The 19,595-nt window shown below is 36.3% G+C and overlaps 1 protein-coding gene across 2 annotated transcripts in view; it reads left to right on the forward strand.

The window, feature by feature from the left end:
* The window catches only part of DTWD2 (DTW domain containing 2), a 97,290-nt gene extending 82,782 nt beyond the window's left edge, over positions 1-14,508 (forward strand). Inside the window, exon 5 of one of the 2 annotated variants that reach the window (XM_058169348.1) lies at positions 10,526-14,508. In XM_058169348.1, the coding sequence (XP_058025331.1) occupies positions 10,526-10,696 (171 nt within the window). In that variant the 3' untranslated portion in view covers positions 10,697-14,508. The remainder of the gene's footprint in view (positions 1-10,525) is intronic. The other variant, XM_058169346.1, reaches the window with a different exon arrangement.
* Positions 14,509-19,595: the final 5,087 nt, after the last annotated feature.

Raw genomic sequence — 19,595 nt, forward strand, 5'->3', positions numbered from 1 at the left:
TAAACTGTTTCAACTCCTACCCTCAAAATGATGCTACAGAGCACTGCACACCAGAACAACTAGACACAAGAACAGTTTTTTCCCGAAGGCCATCACTCTGCTAAACCAATAATTCCCTCAACACTGTCAAACTATTTACTAAATCTGCACTACTATTAATCTTCTCATCGTTCCCATCACCAATCTCTTTCCACTTATGACTGTATGACTGTAACTTTGTTGCTGGTAATCCTTATGATTTATATTGATATTGATTGTTCCTGATTAGTTATTTGTACCCTATGCTTATCATTAAGTATTGTATCATTAAGTGCTAAATTGTACCCTATGACCATTATTTGTGTTGTAAATGTTGTACCTTGATGAAGGTATCTTTTCTTTTATGTATACTGAGAGCATATGCACCAAGACAAATTCCCTGTGTGTCCAATCACACTTGGCCAATAAAAATTCTATTCTATTCTATTCTATTCTATTCTATTCTATTCTATTCTATTCTATTCTATTCTATTCTATTCTATTCTATGTAACAACAACCTAATCTTGTTTCTTTATTCAGAAATATTTCCCTCACTTACCAAGGCTTCCAAAAATTGTATTTGAAATTGTAGTGTCCTTCTGTGCCTTCCTTGTTTTTTACCCACCCTTTTCTTTCACATTTTTTCTCCGTTACTGTAGTGTCATTAATCCCTCTCCTAACTCAAAGCTGCGACTTCAGTTCCATGTGTAATGCTGATTAACCAACAATTATGACAAGACTTAGAAACTAGTGCAAAGGGAGTTTGTAAAGAGAAATAAAAAAGGAAAAAAAGGAAAAACATATAGTTTTCTTTTACCATAAGATAAGAGAATCAATATTGAGCTTTGTAAGGGAATATATTTGAATATTTGATGGAGTTGTAATGTACATACCACATGTAGCTTGCGATATTTGTTCCTTCATGCAGCCAGGCTCAGTTTTGAGTAAAAGCAACATTGACTATCCTGAATGCTTATAGTTTTCTTTTCAAACAATAGTAGAGTATTCTTGTTATGAGGAAGATTTTGGTATACGATTAAAGTACAAGAGTATGGTAAACCTTTTAGAAACAATAGACCATGTTTGTGATCAAGAAGGAAAAGAAGGTAGAAAGAATAGATATTGGCTAGGATGGAAAATTGCTGAATAATTCTGTCACCTATCACCACCTTTCCAATAGCAACTGATTAACCTTTCCCAAGTTAAAAAATGAACCTCAAATTCCATATTATTTTGTGTCCCTGATGACCCCATACTCTCTGTAAAGATTAAATTTATTGTCAGGCAATTGGTGAGGCAACTGATAATGGACAGATCTTGTTGCTCTACCTTCAAATTGATTTCAGAAATATTGTGATGAAAATCCACATATCACACATAATCAGGAAAAATAGTACATGGGACATGAAATACTTTAGTGAATATAAAATGTGAGGACTGGGTTGTATGTATGATTTGGAATTATTGAAAGTTCTACTTTTGTCTCCTACTACCCCTGCATTTATCTATTTTTCAGTCTGTCCTGTTAACCAGATTTGCACTTGCTATCATTGTTGTAGTATGCTTATAATCTTATTTCAGTCAAGTGATTAATAGTCCTACATGCAAAATAATTGCTTCACAAGTTATTTTTCAAAATGACCTAAACAAACTTAATAATCATCATGAAGATTAAAATGTATCTGTAAGCCCACTCCCATATGTAGATATTTAGATAAAAAGTATATATTATCTCAAAACTTTTACAATAGGAGCTATTTCAATCTATTTAACAGCTTAAAACTGCCAAATGCCATTACAAGAATTTGGCACATGACATCTCTAGAGATTAAGCTTATTTTACTAGATCAAAGAAGAACAATAAGACATTAACCTTTGATTTGTGAGAGATCCCACTGCTTTGTGATGGAAGACTCTGTCAAAATACTAAAATGCTTTCCATGCACTTTGCCTTTTGGACATGTTATTTGAAATGGCTGTCAGCTTTTCCAGAAATTCTCCCAAAGATGATTTTTAACTTGGAGCTTATTCTTTATTGCAAATGTTTAAATTAAATAGGCTGAAAAAGCTTTTTTAAATACATTAAAATATAGGCAATATGCTGAAAAACATGTAGCCAAAAAAAACAGCAACAACACCCAATCACTGTCTTTGAATTTTTGGAAGATGTATCTGTCATGTCATAATGAAACTGGAAAAGTATAGAGAGTTCACAGAGATAGAAATCAATCTAGTCCTTTATCATTATCACCAAATAACATCTTTTTATTTTTATTTATTCATTAAATTGATATTCTGCTTTTCATTGAGGCGGTCAAGGCTGTCGTGGTCAATGCTCCATCCTGCTATCTTTGTCCTTGGCCCAAAGTCATCCAGTGAAATTCTGTGGCTGAGTGTGCAGCAGAACCAGGATCTTCGTGTTCTGAGTCCAATATCTGTACACAGTGTGATATTCAGTCTCTCAATTAGTACTTAAAGTCTACTAAAGTGATAATGCAATCTTCAGCATTACTTTTCTGCTTAAAAACAAATATTTTATAAGAAAACAATTTTGACAATGAGATCTGAGGCAGGGGTTTGTTATGTTGTTTTAAAAATAATAAAAATAGAAATGGGTAATTGACTTTTTAAGTAATTTTTAAGATAAATTATTTTGCGCATAAAAGATAAATTAAAATTCACGATAAAGAGAAAAGAATTAAGAAAAAGAGAAAAAAGAGAAATACTGTCAAGAGCAAAACAAATAAAAACTGATTATGTAAAGACAGGAATCATAAAAAGAAAGCAACATTGTTCCAACATTTCTAAATAAACGAATTGATCTACTTCTCTCAAAAATTCCTTCAAACTCTTTATTCTTTTTCAATCAAAAAAAAGAATCCAGAAATTTTTATTTCACTTTTCTCCATTTTCAGCAAAAAAAAAATCATAAATTTTCTAGACTTTTATAGAAATACTATTATTTTGTCCCTGACCAAAGGGATCATTTCTGCCATTTTTGCCATTTTCACACTCCATTCCTCTATGATGGGTATGTCAGTATTTCTCCATCGTTGTGCAAGTAATAAACTTGTTGCAGTCCCTATAAAATCAGTCTTCCATAAATCTTTTCTAATTCACTATCCATAAATCCTAATAAAAAAAGTTCTGGCTTTTTCCCAACGGTAATCTTTAAAATTATTTGTATCTATCCAAATAGAATTCTTTATTTGCCAAGTGTGATTGGACACAAGGAATTTGTCTTGGTTCATATGCTCTCAGTGTACATAAAAGAAAAGATACATCAAGAATCATAAGGTACAACACTTAATGATAGTCATAGGGAAACAGTCAATATCAATATAAATCATAAGGATACCAGCAACAAGATTGCAGTCATACAGTCATAAGTGGGGGGAGATGGGTGATGGGAACGATGAAAAGATTAATAGTAATGCAGACTTAGTAACTAGTTTGACAGTGTTGAGGGAATTATTTGTTTAGCAGAGTGATGGCGTTCGAGAAAAAACTGTTCTTGTGTCTTCTTGTTCTGGTGTGCAGTGCTCTATAGTGTCGTTTTGAGGGTAGAAGTTGAAACAGTTTATGTCTAGGATGTGAGGGATCTGTGAATATTTTCACAGCCCTCTTTTTGACTCGTGCAGTATACAGGTGCTCAATGGAAGGCAAGTTGGTAGTAATTGTTTTTTCTGCAGTTCTAATTAGCCTCTGAAGTCTCTGTCTGTCTTGCTGGGTTGCAGAAACAAACCAGACAGTTATAGAGGTGCAGATGACAGACTCAATAATTCTTCTGAGGAACTGTATCAGCAGCTCTTTGGGCAGTTTGAGCTTTCTGAATTGGCGCAGAAAGAATATTCTTTGTTGTGCTTTTTTGATGACGTTTTTGATGTTAGCTGTCCATTTTAGGTCTTGAGATATTGTAGAACCTAGAAATACTAGACAACACTGTTGATACTGTGTTGTCTAGTATTGTAAGAAGTGGTAGTATGGGAGGGTTTTCTCCTAAAGTCTACCACCATTTCTACGGTTTTTAGTGTGTTCAGTTCCAGATTGTTTCGGTTGCACCACGAGGCTAGTTGTTCAACCTCTCGTCTGTATGCAGAGTCATCATTGTCTCGAATGAGACCGATCACTGTTGTGTCATTTGCAAAACTTCAGTAGTTTAACAGATGGATCATTGGAGATGCAGTCATTGGTATATAGAGAGAGAAAAAGTGGAGGGAGCACACAGCTTTGTGGGGCCCCTGTGCTAATTGTACAGGTGTCTGATGTGATTCTGCTTAGCTTCACCTGCTGCTTCCTGTCTGTTAGGAAGCTTATGATCCACTTGCAAGTGTGTTCAGGTACCACTAGCTGGTTTAGCTTAGTTAGAAGAATGTCTGGAATGATGGTGTTGAATGTTGAACTAAAGTCTAGAAAGAGGACCCTTGCATAGTTCTTTGGCGATTCAAGATGTTGTAGAATGTAGTGGAGAGCCATATTAACAGCATCATCTGTTGAGCTATATGCCTAGTATGCAAATTGTAGGGGGTCTAACAGCGGATCCGTGATGGTTTTCAAGTGGGAAAGCACTAGCCTTTCAAAGGCTTTCATGACTACAGATGTTAGAGCAACTGGTCTCTAGTCATTCAGTTCCTTGATGATGGGCTTCTTCGGCATTGGGATGATGGTAGAGCGTTTGAAGCAAGAGGGAACATAGCACATCTCTAGCAATTTATTGAAGATTCGGGTGAAGATGGGGGCCAATTGGTCAGTACAGACGTTTAAGCAAGAAGGAGTTATCTTGTCCGGGCCTGGAGCTTTCCCTGACTTTTGTCTGTGAAATAGGTCTTGTACTTCCTTTTCTGTGATCACTAGGGGTTGTGAACCCAATGGGATAGGGTCAGTTGTAGGAGGCTTGGCTGTTGTTGGTGTGTCTGAGATAGGGGTTGTAGAAATAGGTGGCTGTAGTTTCTTTTCAAACCTGCAGTTTTCAAACCTGCAAATGTATGTATTTGTATTTTTTGACTTTTTCACAAGTCCACCATGCATGATCACTTCCTTTTTTCACATTTCCAACATTGATTTGAAGTATCTTTATATATCTTTTATATTCTTTTCTGGAGTCTTATATAAAGGTACATCTTCTTTGTATTATTCCCATCATACCTGGGGTCCGCAGGTACATAAAATGATGTACATAAAAAGGTACATCTTTTTATAAAAATTATTTCTTAAACTATAGCATAATATGAATTTCATCCCATTCATCCATATTCTCTTCCATTTAGCTGTCTTCATATTATAATGAAAATGAATTGCCCATTTTATCATGCAACCTTTAACCTGTTCCTCTTCCATTCAAATCTTAATGAAGCTTTATACATTTTACAGTCACGTATTCATCATTTCTATATAATTCAGTTCAGATTTCATTTTATATCGCTCAATTCCAGTAATATTTCATCTATATTAAATCTTTCTTTTAAATGTGCAGATGAAAACCTTTGAAAATTAATTCAATTGTTCTCATGGCATTATCTTGATTTTTCCATTTTCCTGTACTGATAAATCTTGATATGTTAAGCAGTACTCTTTTTTCCACTGTTTCTTTTCTATAAAATGCTTGCTATACTGAAAGCAATGAGGTAGTTTCAGGCATAGCCCTTATTTGTATTTATTCCATATTATTAATATGGTACTTTCTACATAATGTTTTTTTTACATCTACATTAACTTTAATTTTGCAAAGCCATAAAAACTAATGCCAACCAAATATTGGTTTATATTCTTCTAATTCTTACATTATTTTATTTCTCAGCAACACTCATTTTTTCCTCCAAACCAAGCAGCAGGCTGCAAAATATAATTTAAAATCAAGCAATCCTAATCTTCTTTTCTTCTGCATATTCAAGAATTTTATATTTAACCCTTTATTTTTTCTTCTGCCATATTAATTTGAATTTGATCTTTGTTCCACTACTTAAAACTGCATCTTTTTTCAAAAAAAGTATTTTTTAAAATAAAAACAACATTCTAGGAGATACTTTCATGATTTCATTCCATACATTGATATAATTATTTTGAAATAACATACAATTCAATTAATTATGGTAAAACCCAAATATTTCACTTTTTTCTCTATCAAACCAGTTTTTAGCTCTTTTTAATATTTCATTTTTATATTTTTATAAGAAAATATTTTTATATTTTTCCATTTCTCTTCGTTAACTTTAAATCCAGTTAATGCGCTCAATTCTTTTAGCTGTTCCATTCAAATATTTATTACTTTTAATTATTCTGAATTTAATTATTCTAAATTATCTGCAAATTTCTATACCAGTCTATAACCTTCACCCAAGCTACTTTTTCATATTGTTTTATGTATCTGAGCCGTGATGGCGTAGTGGTTAGAATGTAGTACTGCAGGCTAATTCTCCTGACTGCCAATGGTTCAATCTTCACCAGTTCGATGTTGACTCAGCCCTCCATCTTTCTGAGGTCAGGAAAATGAGGACCCAGATTGTTGGGGATAATATGCTGACTTTGTAAACTGCTTAGAATTGGCTGTAAAGCACTGTGAAGCAGTATATAAGTCTAAGTACTATTGCTATTGCTATCTGTTAAGAACTTCAAGAATGAAGTTGAATGAAAAATGAACATCAGTGGCAAAAATGGAGAGTCTTGAGTTTTCCTTTTTTGTATGCTACAGGATCTAGACCCATGATGGCAAACCAATGCCATGCGTGCCCAAAATGGCACACTGAGCCATGTCACCTGGCACACGTGGCATCGCCCGTTCCTCTTCCAGGTTTCTGGCGCACATGCGATGATCAGCTGGCCTTTTGTTTGCGGCAGTGCCAGAAACTGGAAGAGCTGGTCTTCTGTTTTCCTGCATGAGCATGCGTGCTGGCCAGCTGATTGTCACACGTGCATGCATGCCTGAAACCCATAAGATTAGCTTACCAGTAGTTCATTTTTGGGCGTGCATACACCCTGGGCAGCTCCTGTTCCCGGTTGCGGCCCATATACGCATGCACCCTATTGGTCTAGTTGGTCTAGACCCTCACTGATCTAGATAGTTTGCCATTGACTGTAATTTGTGCTGTTTGTGTAGTATATCTCTCTCGGTCATTTAATAACACTTCTGTTGTGCCTCGCTCGCCCCCCTCTCCGCAGCCGGGCCCTCTCATCTCCTGCTATCTCAGCCAGAGACTGATAGTGCAGAAGAATGTCCTGGCATGCCTCCAGCCCCAGCCCTGGCACCATGCCTGGACAAACCGAGCAAACAAACCTCCCCCCGATAGCATGTGCGCCTGAAGCCAGCCATGAGCTGGAATTGCCGGCAGCTGGGGACGAAACGATGCAGTGGATAGAACCACGCTTCCGGAGAATGGAAATGCAACGTCAGCAAAAGGAAGGGAGGGGCAGGCCTGGATAAGTGCTGAGGGCACTAACCTCACCGAGCGGCTTCATATAGATGTTGAACAGGAGAGGTGAGAGAACCGACTCCTGAGGCACCCCACAAGTGAGGCACCTAGAGGTTGATCTCTGCCCCCCTGCCAACACCATCTGCGAACGGTCAGAGAGATAGGATGAGAACCACCGATAAACGGTGCCTCCCACCCCCAATCCCTCCAACCGCCGCAGCAAGATACCATGGTCGATGGTATCAAAAGCCGCCGAGAGATCTAACAAGACCAGGACAGAGGAACATCCCCTGTCCCAAGCCCTCCAGAGGTCATCCACCAACGCGACCAAAGCCGTCTCGGTGCTGTAACCAGGTCTGAAGCCGGACTGGAACGGGTCTAGAAAGACAGTTTCTTCCAGGTATTGGGGAAGCTGATATGCCACCACACTCTCAACAACCTTTGCCACAAAGCGAAGGTTGGAGACTGGACGATAGTTCGCCAATACAGCTGGATCCAAGGAAGGCTTCTTGAGGAGAGGCCTCACCACCGCCTCTTTCAAGGCGGTGGGAAAAATGCCCTCCAACAAGGAAGCGTTGGTAATTCCCAGGAGCCAGCCTCGTGTCACCTCCCGTGTGGCCAGTACCAACCAGGAGGGACATGGGTCCAATAAACATGTGGTGGGGTTCAGCCTAGCCAACAACCTGTCCATGTCATCAGGAGTCACAGGATCAAACTCAGCCCAGATAATATCCACAAGACTCGTCCCCGTCCCCTTGCCCGTATCTATCCAATCAGTGTCCAGTCCATCCCGGATCCGAGCGATTTTATCAGACAGATACTGTACAAAATCCTCAGCACGTCCCTGCAAGGGATCTTCCCGAGCCTCCTGCGAAAGCAGGGAGCTGGTCACCCTAAACAGGGTAGCTGGGCGGTTATCTGCCGATGTGATAAGAGCGGAGAAATAGCTATGTTTCGTCGTTTTTATCACCACTAGATAGGTCTGAATATGAGACCTAACTAGTGTTCGGTCGGATTCGGTGCGGCTGGACCTGCAGGCACTCTCTAGGCGTCTTTTCTGGCACTTCATCTCTCTCAGCTCCCCGTTATACCAAGGAGCTGGGCGAGTTCGGCGCTGGGTCAGAGGCCGCAAAGGCACGACCCTGTCCAAAGCCCCGATGGCCGCCCCTTCCCAGGCAACCACCAGGTCTTTGACCGAGTTGTGGGCTAAGTCCCCAAGAAACGGCCCAAGCTCAATCAGGAACCTCTCGGGGTCCATCAGGCGCCTGGGACGGAACCATCGAACCGGCTCCGGCTCCCTGTGGCGGGGTGCAGCGGTTCGAAAGTCTAGGTGAAGGAGTAAATGATCTGACCATGACAAGGGTTTAACAATTAATTCACCTAAATCCAGATCATTAAGCCACTGTCCCGAGATGAAAATCAAGTCCAGAGTGTTACCCCCAGTGTGGGTGGGACCATTAACTACCTGGGTCAGGTCCAAGGCCGCCATGGAAGCCATGAACTCCTGAGCTGCCGTTGACGATTCGCCCACCGACGGCAAGTTGAAATCCCCCATAACCATAAGTCTGGGGGTCTCAACCGCCATCCCGCCTATCATCTCCGACAACTCGGGCAGGGCTGCTGCCACGCAGCAAGGAGCCAGGTACGTAACCAGCATGCCCACCTGTACCCCACGGCCCCACTTTACCAGAAGGGTTTCACAACCGGCTATCTGCGGGACAGTGACCTCCCTCAGTTCTAGACCCTCGTGAATAACAACCGCTACCCCCCCACCCAGGTTGATGGAATGCCTGGAAACCTGGTGGGCACATCTCAACAAGGGGAACCCCCCCTTCTGCGCCCAACCAGGTCTCCGAAATGCCCATCAGGTCCGCCCCCCCCCCTTGAATAAGATCGGCTATGAGGGGGGCTTTGTTTACGACAGACCTGGCATTGCATAGCAACAACCGCAGGTCCAGGTTCCTGGAGGCATAGCCACTCGGGGAACGAGGCAAGCTTGGGGGCCCAGAGCACACAATCGCTCGCAAACAGCGAGAGCGTACTCCCCGCATATGATATGAGCCCCGCTTCCGCCATATCTTCCCCTCCCTCGTACCGTGCAAATTTCATATTTTCCAAAATTAAATAGAAAACTCTAGTTCAAGTTGTCAAATGCTTTCCTCACATCAATAAAGATCAACACATCTTGTTTTTCACTATGGTGTTCCAAAATATTCTAATATAATAAAATTATATGTTTGATATCTGTCAACTGTCTTTTAGGCAAGAAACTACATTGGCCATCATGCATAAAATCCTGCAAAATAGTTTTCATTCTTTCGATTAAAATGATGCTAAATATAATCATTGCTCAATAATGATATTGGTCAGTCTTTTTGTTTTCTTTTGTCTTTTTTGGTAAAGAAGTGGGTAATCAAAGGTAACTGGCATACAACTGGAAAATGACACTGCAGAAAGGAACACAAAATTGGTTGATCAAAAAAGAACCTGAATGCAGTGACAAATGACTTTAATATGTTGCTAGGAAAACTACATGATGTAACAATGTGTCATCAGGTGTTTTGCTCAGGGGAGTCTACTCCTTTATATCTAGTTATACTCTTTACAAAGACAATTTTGTAATTTCAAGATTTATAATTGTGTCATCAAAAATAATGTCTTTCCTATGATTAACATTATGGAATCATAGTAGTGGAAAACATTTTGTATGCAATAGATTCTTTGCCCCAAAATTTGTAATTTAAATGTTTTCTCTTAATTTACTATTTCTAATTTATTTAGCAAGAAATAGTAGTGGAAGCTAAATTCATTCTTACTAGTGACATAGTACTAAGCAGTTCAGCGTATAAACCAACAGAGAAAAGTGTGAAACTGAGATTGTAACTTCTTTTAAAATCATGTTTGAAATTGCTTCACTGGTTTTTTTTAAAAAAACAGGGACATATTCCACAGCCTCAAGCAAATTTATTTATAGATTGATATCACTTCCAAGTAAATAGGCTCAGAAGCAAGGTGTTTTTTTCAATTCATGCAACTAGAGGCCTAGGTAATTTATGTCTAGCTCTAAGTTGTTGTTTTTTTTCTCTTTCTTTCTAACCAGACTGTACTTCGTCCACTTCAAGCTCTTTGTGCTTTCCAGATCCAGCATGGTGCCCAAGTCCATCACAGCAAGGAGCATCTTCTTAAAAATGGTTTATATGACAAACCAATGCCAAAAAATAAACGCAAGCTCAGGAGAATGGAACTTTTAGTGAATAATGTTAAAATTTAGAGGTAGATTTATTATGTATAGATTTATTATGAAAGATTTTTATTCCTTTTAGCTAATGAAGTGGAGTTAATTATGGATTTGATCCAAATAAAAATATCCTAAAATGAAACACATTCACGTGGCTCCCTGCCCAGAATTCAAGACTGATACAAAGGCAAAATGCCTGGGAAGCTTTTCGAATTTCTGCCTGAATTTTTCATGATAATGATGAAGCTGAAGCAAGAAGGAACATATATTTTCTTAAGTGTTTCAATTTGACTTAAATTAAACCATAATTTGAATGTTTTTTCCTTAATTTCTTACTAAAGTGGAGATATGTAATATTAATATTGATATTGCAGGTGGGTATTGGTACTTACTGTAAGTCATGGAAATCCTAGTAGACACAAGAATCCGGAATTCCTGTTTTTTCAACAGTTAACAAACCTGTTTTGAAATAAGTGTATTTGGGGGGGCTAGATTTTCCTATTCATTAAAGCCTGGCAAAAAATAGACATTCCAATCTTAAAACAACAAGCAAACAAAGAGTATGAGACGCACTCCTCTTTCTATGACATTGCAAACAGACCATGACATGAAAGCACAAATTTTATTGTCGTGATTGCATTCTACTTTTTCTTAGTAGTATTGTTGTGTTTATGTCAAAAGATTATATTTTTATATGAATAGTGCATTTTTATCCAATTTAAGAGCTATTGTAACATAAATTAAAGATTAAGAAGATGAAAAATAATACCTTGAGTCAGTATTATCTATCTACCCATGTAGTTTGTCTAGAAAGAAATGAAATCAATATTTCTGAAATTATAAATTGCAAGTAAAAACTGCTAATTTGACAGAGAACATTGCTATTGTATAGAGACCTACACGAAACATGGATAACTGGGAAGTTACAAGCAATTAGGCATTGTTTGTATTGATGAGAAAGGTACCATTTATTTTGCCTTATTTCAGACTCAATACCACATACATTATTTTATCCTGACATTTGTTTTCATTATCATGAAGACTACTTTTTTTTTTGTAAGAATATTTAAGTTTCTTAAAGAAAAAGAAAAATTTGTACTTTAGAAGTGAGCCAACTAATAACATCGGAATAACTTGGAATATCAGAATTTTGTAAATTCCAGCTAGTCATACATTTTCTTCAGACTTGTGAGATTTAACCACAAACTCTCTCACAGTAGATGAATGATTGACACCACGAATAAACCTCCAAGCAGTCTATTCACAAGGTTAGGGAAGGTATTCATTATAATTGTAGCAAATATTTATGTTATATTAAATATTTCTGCAGTTGGAACTCTAAGTCACCAATGTAATCCTCATGCACATAGATGCTTCAGTGGCACCTATCAAGTCCTAATTTTAACTGATTTTGAACTACAGTTTTTTTTTAACTTAATATAAATGCAAATATAGTACCAATTTTCAATTTCAAATTTATTTTGAAGAATATTGCTGATTCCAATAAATGATATGTAGGCATTGCAAGAAATTAAAAATTGTGGTAGCTGCAATTCAGTGCTTGCAACTTTGCCTATTTGTCCTGCGGAAGGGGGGATGGGGGAAGCAAGCTGAGTAATAGAAAGAATTGGTTGGAAAAAGTAAGCATGGCATGGAATAGCCTCATTAGTTTGCTGTCTGCTAGTTGTGTTTTATAACAATCCATTTTTTAAAGAAAAATCACGGAAAGTTTTCAGAAGTTGAAATGTATTTACTGCTCCCAAAATATTAGAAACCCTAACACTATAGGGACTAACCAATGACATTGATCATACTTTTTAATATTGTGAAAATCAGTGGATAGATTTGCATTCATTTTGTCTGAAGGTTTTGGTTCATATAGAAGAATATGAAGCATAAAAATAGTTAATAATAATAATAATAATAATAATAATAATAATAATAATAATAATAATAATAATAATAATAATAATAATAATAATTTAATTTGTAGACCAGCTGATCTTATTGAATATATTGGATCTTTTTAATATATTTTAATAGTGTGTTTAACATATACTAATACATGGAAGACAAGCTGTGATACTTTCTATATTGAGCTGCCACTAAAAGCAGATTCAGAATTTAAGTCGGTAGAGGTAAAATTATACAAATTGCATCGATTTTGTGATTTGCAGGTTGCATATTACACTTTGTTTTCAATCTTTTAAAGTCCAAAATAGTTTGTGGAAAAGTTGCTAATATGATCTCCATCTTGATAAATCATAATGTGCGTCACTAAATTCCATTCAAGAAATATTTTTTAAAAATATATGGATATGGGTGTGATTATGTATATTTTAAGGAATGATTATATGTTTTTAGAGATTTGGTGAAGAAGTTTATGTACAAGGAATCAAAAGAATCTTCTTCACTTTTCCTGTAATAAAACTGGTCTTGCATACCACTCTGTCTTATTAAATCCCTGCTATAGCATTGCCCAGTTCATATGAAGACAAGAATTAGAGTTCAAAGTATTAAACATCAAATTCAAATTGAAGTTCATCTAATAAGAACATTTAATAATAATAGCCTCTTATTCTACCAGAACTGTTTTATCAGGAACATTTGAAAAAAGATTATTCTTCATAAGGATTCAGAGAGTCTCTTCTGATTTGTAAAAAATAATAGGTATAAATAAATGCCTCTTGCATGATATGTGTGGCTATTTTCTGTTTTAAACAGAAGAAAAGTATTGTCATTTCCTTGAACAAGAATGCTTGATTAAAGAGTTTAGGACGCAAAATATGTTTGCAAAATTTTTCTGCAAGATAGCTCTTCTTAACATTGCTGATTTCTACCTGAAAATATCTAATGCATTATTCAGAAAAGGCAGAAGCAAATGCTGAATGACCCAGGAATTTCAACGTGAAATTATGTTGGAACCAAAACAACTATGTAAAATGCATGATAAGAACTAATGCTCAATTTTAAATTTTAATTGGTTTGGTCTCAAAAGAAAAGCGGAGGCGCAGTTAGCGTACATTCTTAAAAGGCACTTTGGCATGCTACCTATTAGGGCTATTTTAAGTAACTTGCTCTAAAAAGGAATTCAGGGGAGTACACTTAACATGTAGTGGTAGCAAGTGGTAACTTGACATGAAAAGAAAGGAACAAAGCAAATCTTTATAGAGTTAAGGGTGATTTCCATATTTGGCAGTCAGTGCTGGTGTTTAAGAAAAACCTCTTTACCTCATACTTGGACTATCCAGTTGCTTCTTTATTTCTCTAAAGACATGGATTGGATGATTCTGCTATAGGGAACAATCAAGCATAAAAGAAATTTTGCTTAAGGAAGATTACCAGTCCAGTCTCTGGTATATCCAAAGTAGGGTTGGGAGTTTGTATCTATCACTGAGGATCAACCTTTCTAAACATTAAGAAATCTGAAATATAAGAAAAGAATGAAAATGTCAATCTTGCTGTATCTGATTCCATCACTGCCACATGCCCTGTTTTGAAAAGAATAAAGTGGCACTTAGCCAAGAAAAACTTTCCTGCTTGTTTTTTTAATGGCCTTTAAAAAATCCATCTAACAAAGACAACTTGATAGTTTCTGTTTTGAGAAACATATATTTTTAATGTGCTTTTTTAATTGAGTGTTACACATATTTTTATTTCCAACGTTTTATTTAATCACTACATCCTTTTATACAGATACATACAGATACACACACAAATCGTTTATAAAAACTTACATAAAAATGGAAAGACAGATTAAAAATGTACAATCCCAGGTAAAAACAATACTAAACTAAAAAAAGTTGTTTATAACTTTTCGGGATTATATATTACCTTTAGATATCATGTATCCAATAAACACGAATATTTTAAAAGTTTTTTTAAAAAAAAAATAAATGAAAATATTTAGCTGTTGAAAAATGTAATAAAACCCAAAGGGAAATACGTTTCATCAGTTTTTATAATACTGTAAATAAAATTTCCTTTTAAAAAATAGAAAATACACATTTCTTCAATCTAAACCTTCATATCAAGAATAATGGTCCATTTGTAATTTTTTAAAATAATTTTCTTAGCAATATTTCATATCCAGTATAGCCACAAAAATAGTCAGATTCTAATGTTTGGGTCATAATTGAATATAACATTCTTTAACAAAAAATATCTCCTGAAATCTATTTATATAGATCTATGCTAAAATAATTCAGAAACATGTCAATAACTTACAAGGTCAAATCATATGAAAATAACTCCTCCACTCAAACATTTTAGGGAAGCAAAATTCTGTTCACAGTTGAACATCATTCATCATTGTGTCTGTTAAGAATGTACTATGTATGAATGTGGAATCCTTAGCTTTGCTGCAACTTCAATGCCTTGGCCTTCTAATGTTTGCTGATTGCTTTCCATTTATTACTGGTTGGTCTTGGAAGTATTTAAGATGAGATTTTGTCCATAGACTTTAACAGGCTATTATATAATGCCTGTCAAAAGTTGGCATTAAAGAATTAAATGGGAGTTCAGGTCAAAGAAATTTATCTCTTTAGTTCATTAAAACATCTCACCCGTATCAGCACAAAGCTGGAAGTTTAATTAGGGTCATTAGAAACTCCAGCTTTGCTCAATCCAAAATTTAGAGACTATTTGTCTTACATTGTCCCTTACCTGCCAGTAAAATGTTTACAAGTCTTGCCCCATGTGAATAAGTCAGAGACTAAGTGCAAGGCACTTCATATTTCCTGAAAGTTTTAATATACTTTTTACATGATACTCTTTGTGTAGAGATGATAACTATTTTATATATGTCAAACTGTGTATCTTGACAAATATCAGATTTCTTTTTTTAAAAAAACAACTATTTACAAGAAGGACACTGTGTTATGGGTTAGCACATGAAATAATCAGTGAAAAGGCATATTTGACATATCAGAAAAAGACAAGTACAAGAGCTGCTGAGCACTGCAGGATGCCAAGGTTGGTAAATGAATAACTCAGGTTTAGCAATAAGCATGGCATTTGGATAAAGAGATCTTTTTCCATTTTTTATTGACTCTTCAGATTGTGCTAGGAAGCATCTGTAGCAAGAAGTCAGCAGTCCAACCTTTTCCTGTGCTTAATTACCGTATTTTTCGGAGTATAAGACGCACCGGAGTATAGTTTTTGGGGAGGAAAACAAGAAAAAAGCTGATTGGCAAGTGGATTGGCCTCCCGGAATACCCCCAATCAGCTGTTCCCACAGGTGAATTTTAGCAACAGGTTTTATGGTTGTGAGCTCTCTGCCTTGCTTTTTTTTTGCTTTTTTTTCTGCCTCTGAAACTCTGTTTCAGAAAAAACTTTTTTCTGTGTCTGAAAGCCTCCAAAACAGAGCTTCAGAAAAAAAGCCTCTGAAGCTCTGTTTGGGGCTTTTTTTCTGAAGCTCCGTTTGGGGCTTTTTTTCTGAAGCTCCATTTGGGGCTTTTTTTCTAAGCTCTGTTCCGCTTGGGGCTTTTTTTTAGCCTCTGAAACCTCTGTTTGAGAAGCTGGGTGGGGCTACATTCGGAGTATAAGACACACCCAGATTTTCACCCTCTTTTTTGGGGGGGGGAAGGTGTATCTTATACTCTGAAAAATATGGTATATACTCTTGGCTTGAGTCTTTGTAAATAGAATAGAATAGAATAGAATAGAATAGAATAGAATAGAATAGAATAGAATAGAATTGGAAGGGACCTTGGAGGTCTTCTAGTCCAACCCCCTGCCTAGGCAGTAAACCCTACACCATTTCAGACAAATGGTTATCCAATATCTTCTTAAAAACTTCCAGTGTTGGAGCATTTACAACTTCTGGAGGCAAGTTGTTCCACTGACTAATTGTTCTGACTGTCAGAAAATTTCTCCTTCGTTCTAAGATGCTTCTCTCCTTGATTAGTTTCCACCCATTGCTTTTTGTCTTGCCTTCACGTGCTTTGAAGAATAGCTTGACATCCTTTTCTTTGTAGCAGCCCCTGAGATATCGGAACACCGCTATCATGTCACTCCTAGTCCTTCTTTTCATCAGACTAGACACAGAGACAAAAAACAGTCTCTGTTCTAAGACTGTAATAATAAATTGTTGTTGACTAGACATACCCAACTCCAGCAACAATTCTTTATATATTTTAACCTCCAGTCCCCTAATCATCTTCGTTGCTCTTCTCTGCACTCTTTCTAGAGTCTCCACAACTTTTTTACATCGTGGTGACCAAAACTATTCTTACACTGAAATGTAATCAGCAATTCTTCTGCTGTTGGACTAAAAATGATGGTTTGAAGATAATTATTTATAAAGGAGAAGTGATTGCTCCTTTATAGCTCTGTAGCTTAAATTTGAAATTTAAGTTCAGATCAGATTATTATTATTTTTGTTTTTGCTTCCTTTGGGTATTTTTTTCCATCCATTCAATACTGGCTTCATCTATTGACCATAGCAGGGAATGCTGATATTTATAAAGGAGCAATCACTTTTCCAACATGGCAAATATATCACAGAGTGTTTTAAAATTGAAGGCATAGCTGAGAAGCAAAGGTATACTTTCCCTTCCTCAACATTTTAACTACTAAGAAATACTTCTGAAAGATTTAGGAAAAATGCTTTTCCTTTCATCGAGGAAGAGGACAAAATATAGACAGACTCCCTGCCTACTTTAAGATTTGGCAGATACGTTTAAACACTTGAGATGTTGAAGCAAGTGAAATTTTGTGGTAAAAAGTAATTGCTAAAGAAAAAAAATGCCACATTTTCTAGAACTCAGTGCTGGATTCATAGCATGGTATTTACACACTAAGCCATAAGCCGGGGACTGTTTGTCTTTTTGCTGTCAAAGAATTTTACTTTCTTATTTTGGCATCTGAGGATTGCAGAGTTATGGCAGTTCTTGAGAAAATGTTTGGGGAAGTTAAAATGCACTAATATAATATATATGCACCAAGACAAATTCCTTGTGTGTCCAATCACACTTGGCCAATAAAATTCTATTCTATTCTATTCTATTCTATATTGTAGCAAAATAACAAAATTTGGACTAGAAGATCTCTACGGTCCCTTGCAAATCTGTTATTCTGTTAAAATATTTAAATACTTTGAAAATTGTTTCCTATGTATTATTTCTTATAAGCTATAATGGAATCACTGTTAATGAAACAATGGTTTGAGTCACAAGCTTGTAAGACCAGAAACAAGGCACATTATAACTATTTTCATGTTTGAAGCAAGGAAAGTTTTACTGTGAAAAACTGTGGAGAAAAATGAAAAGAAAGCAGTCTGAAGAAATCAAGTCTACAATAGTAACTTTTTTAGCCTTTTACCATAATTTATAGCCCCATTAATTTGCAACCAGGGAAAAAAACCATCTATGTTGTCACAAATAGTGGACACCAGCTTGATAGCACATATTCAATTTTCAAGCTACATACCAGAGTTAAATAAGGACTCTAACCTCAAGCTGATAATTAAAATGTAACAATCATTAAAATGTTTCCATACAGTTGGGAATGTCTTTTAAATTTAATCTTTAATAAAATCTTAGATTGCTTAGATCCCATGTCACTTCATGTATATCTTAAAGAAATTTCTAAGATATTTGATCTTAGGCCTGTAAGATACCTAATAATAATAATAATTCAGCTTATTATTACAACCATCAAGTATATAGTATATATATAAACAAGACACACATAGATATAATAATGTTAACAATGTGTTTTGTCTCAATGGTCATGGTGTTTTTAAAAAGCCTTGTAAATATCACAATATATTTGAATAAATTGCTCTAATTTGATGTTTGTTGGTTGGTTGTTTTTTTGCTGAAGATGCAAAAGTAAATTACTACAGTAAATCAGGTATTGATTTATCATTTCATTGTCTTATAATAATTATTTTGCCCATATGCATAACCTCCATAAATCTTAGTATGTTCAAAATACCATAACCAAGCAAATATATGTACCTTTATCCAGCAATAAGTGGTTTTACGTTAATAATCCTGTAACAATAATAGGACAAGTAAAGCGATATGGATTAACATTCATGATTGAAAGTAAGATTTTTTTTAATGTGATTGACTAATTTAAACACATTTATTTTAAATGTAAAAAGAAAAAAAGTGAATGAAAAAAGTATAACATTTAAAAATAACCTATAAGTCATTATTGTTTTATAATGTAGTTCTAATTATTTTACTAAACAGGATGAGTAAATATGGAGCTACAAATAAAACATGGAACATTTTAGTTGTCTTTAGCTAAACCTCTAACTGCCAATCAAGTTTTAACTAAAAGCTGAAGCAATAAAACAAAATCAACTTTGATAGGTATATAAGGAAGCTATGTACGGTCTGCCAATTTGCAGACAAGGATTTAATAAAATATTGAAAATTTATCTCAGAAGCCCATGATGGCGAACCTATGGCACACATGCCAGAAGTGGAATGCAGGCCTCTCTGATGGCACACGAACCATCACCCTAGTTCAGCTTTGCTGCGCATGTGCCTCCTGCTGGCCAGATGGTCTTTGGGTCTCTGCCATGCATGTGCAGGGGGCGGGGCATGTGTGAGGGACGTATGCAAATGCATGGGGGGTATATGGGGGATGTGCATGCATGCACAAGGGACAGGGCATGCGCAGGGGGCCACATATGCATGGGGGCGCATGCGCAGGGATGGGGTGCATGCATGGGTCTTGCACACATTGCAATTTGGGAGTTTGGGCACGCACATGCCCATTCACGCATACCTGTGCATGCTCTGGGCGCTCGGTCCAGAAAAAGTTAGCCACCACTGTTATAGGCCATACTTCCTGCCACTGAAGACACTTTCTTGAAATGTTGGACTTCTATAGCTTAAACCGAAAACAATATATAACTCTTCATTTCCATTGTTCAGTGAAGAGGACAACATACTTTCTCCAGTAAAGAACT

The sequence above is a fragment of the Ahaetulla prasina genome, chromosome 2, assembly GCF_028640845.1.
Source record: "Ahaetulla prasina isolate Xishuangbanna chromosome 2, ASM2864084v1, whole genome shotgun sequence".
In the NCBI taxonomy this organism is placed as follows: Eukaryota; Metazoa; Chordata; class Lepidosauria; order Squamata; family Colubridae; genus Ahaetulla; species Ahaetulla prasina.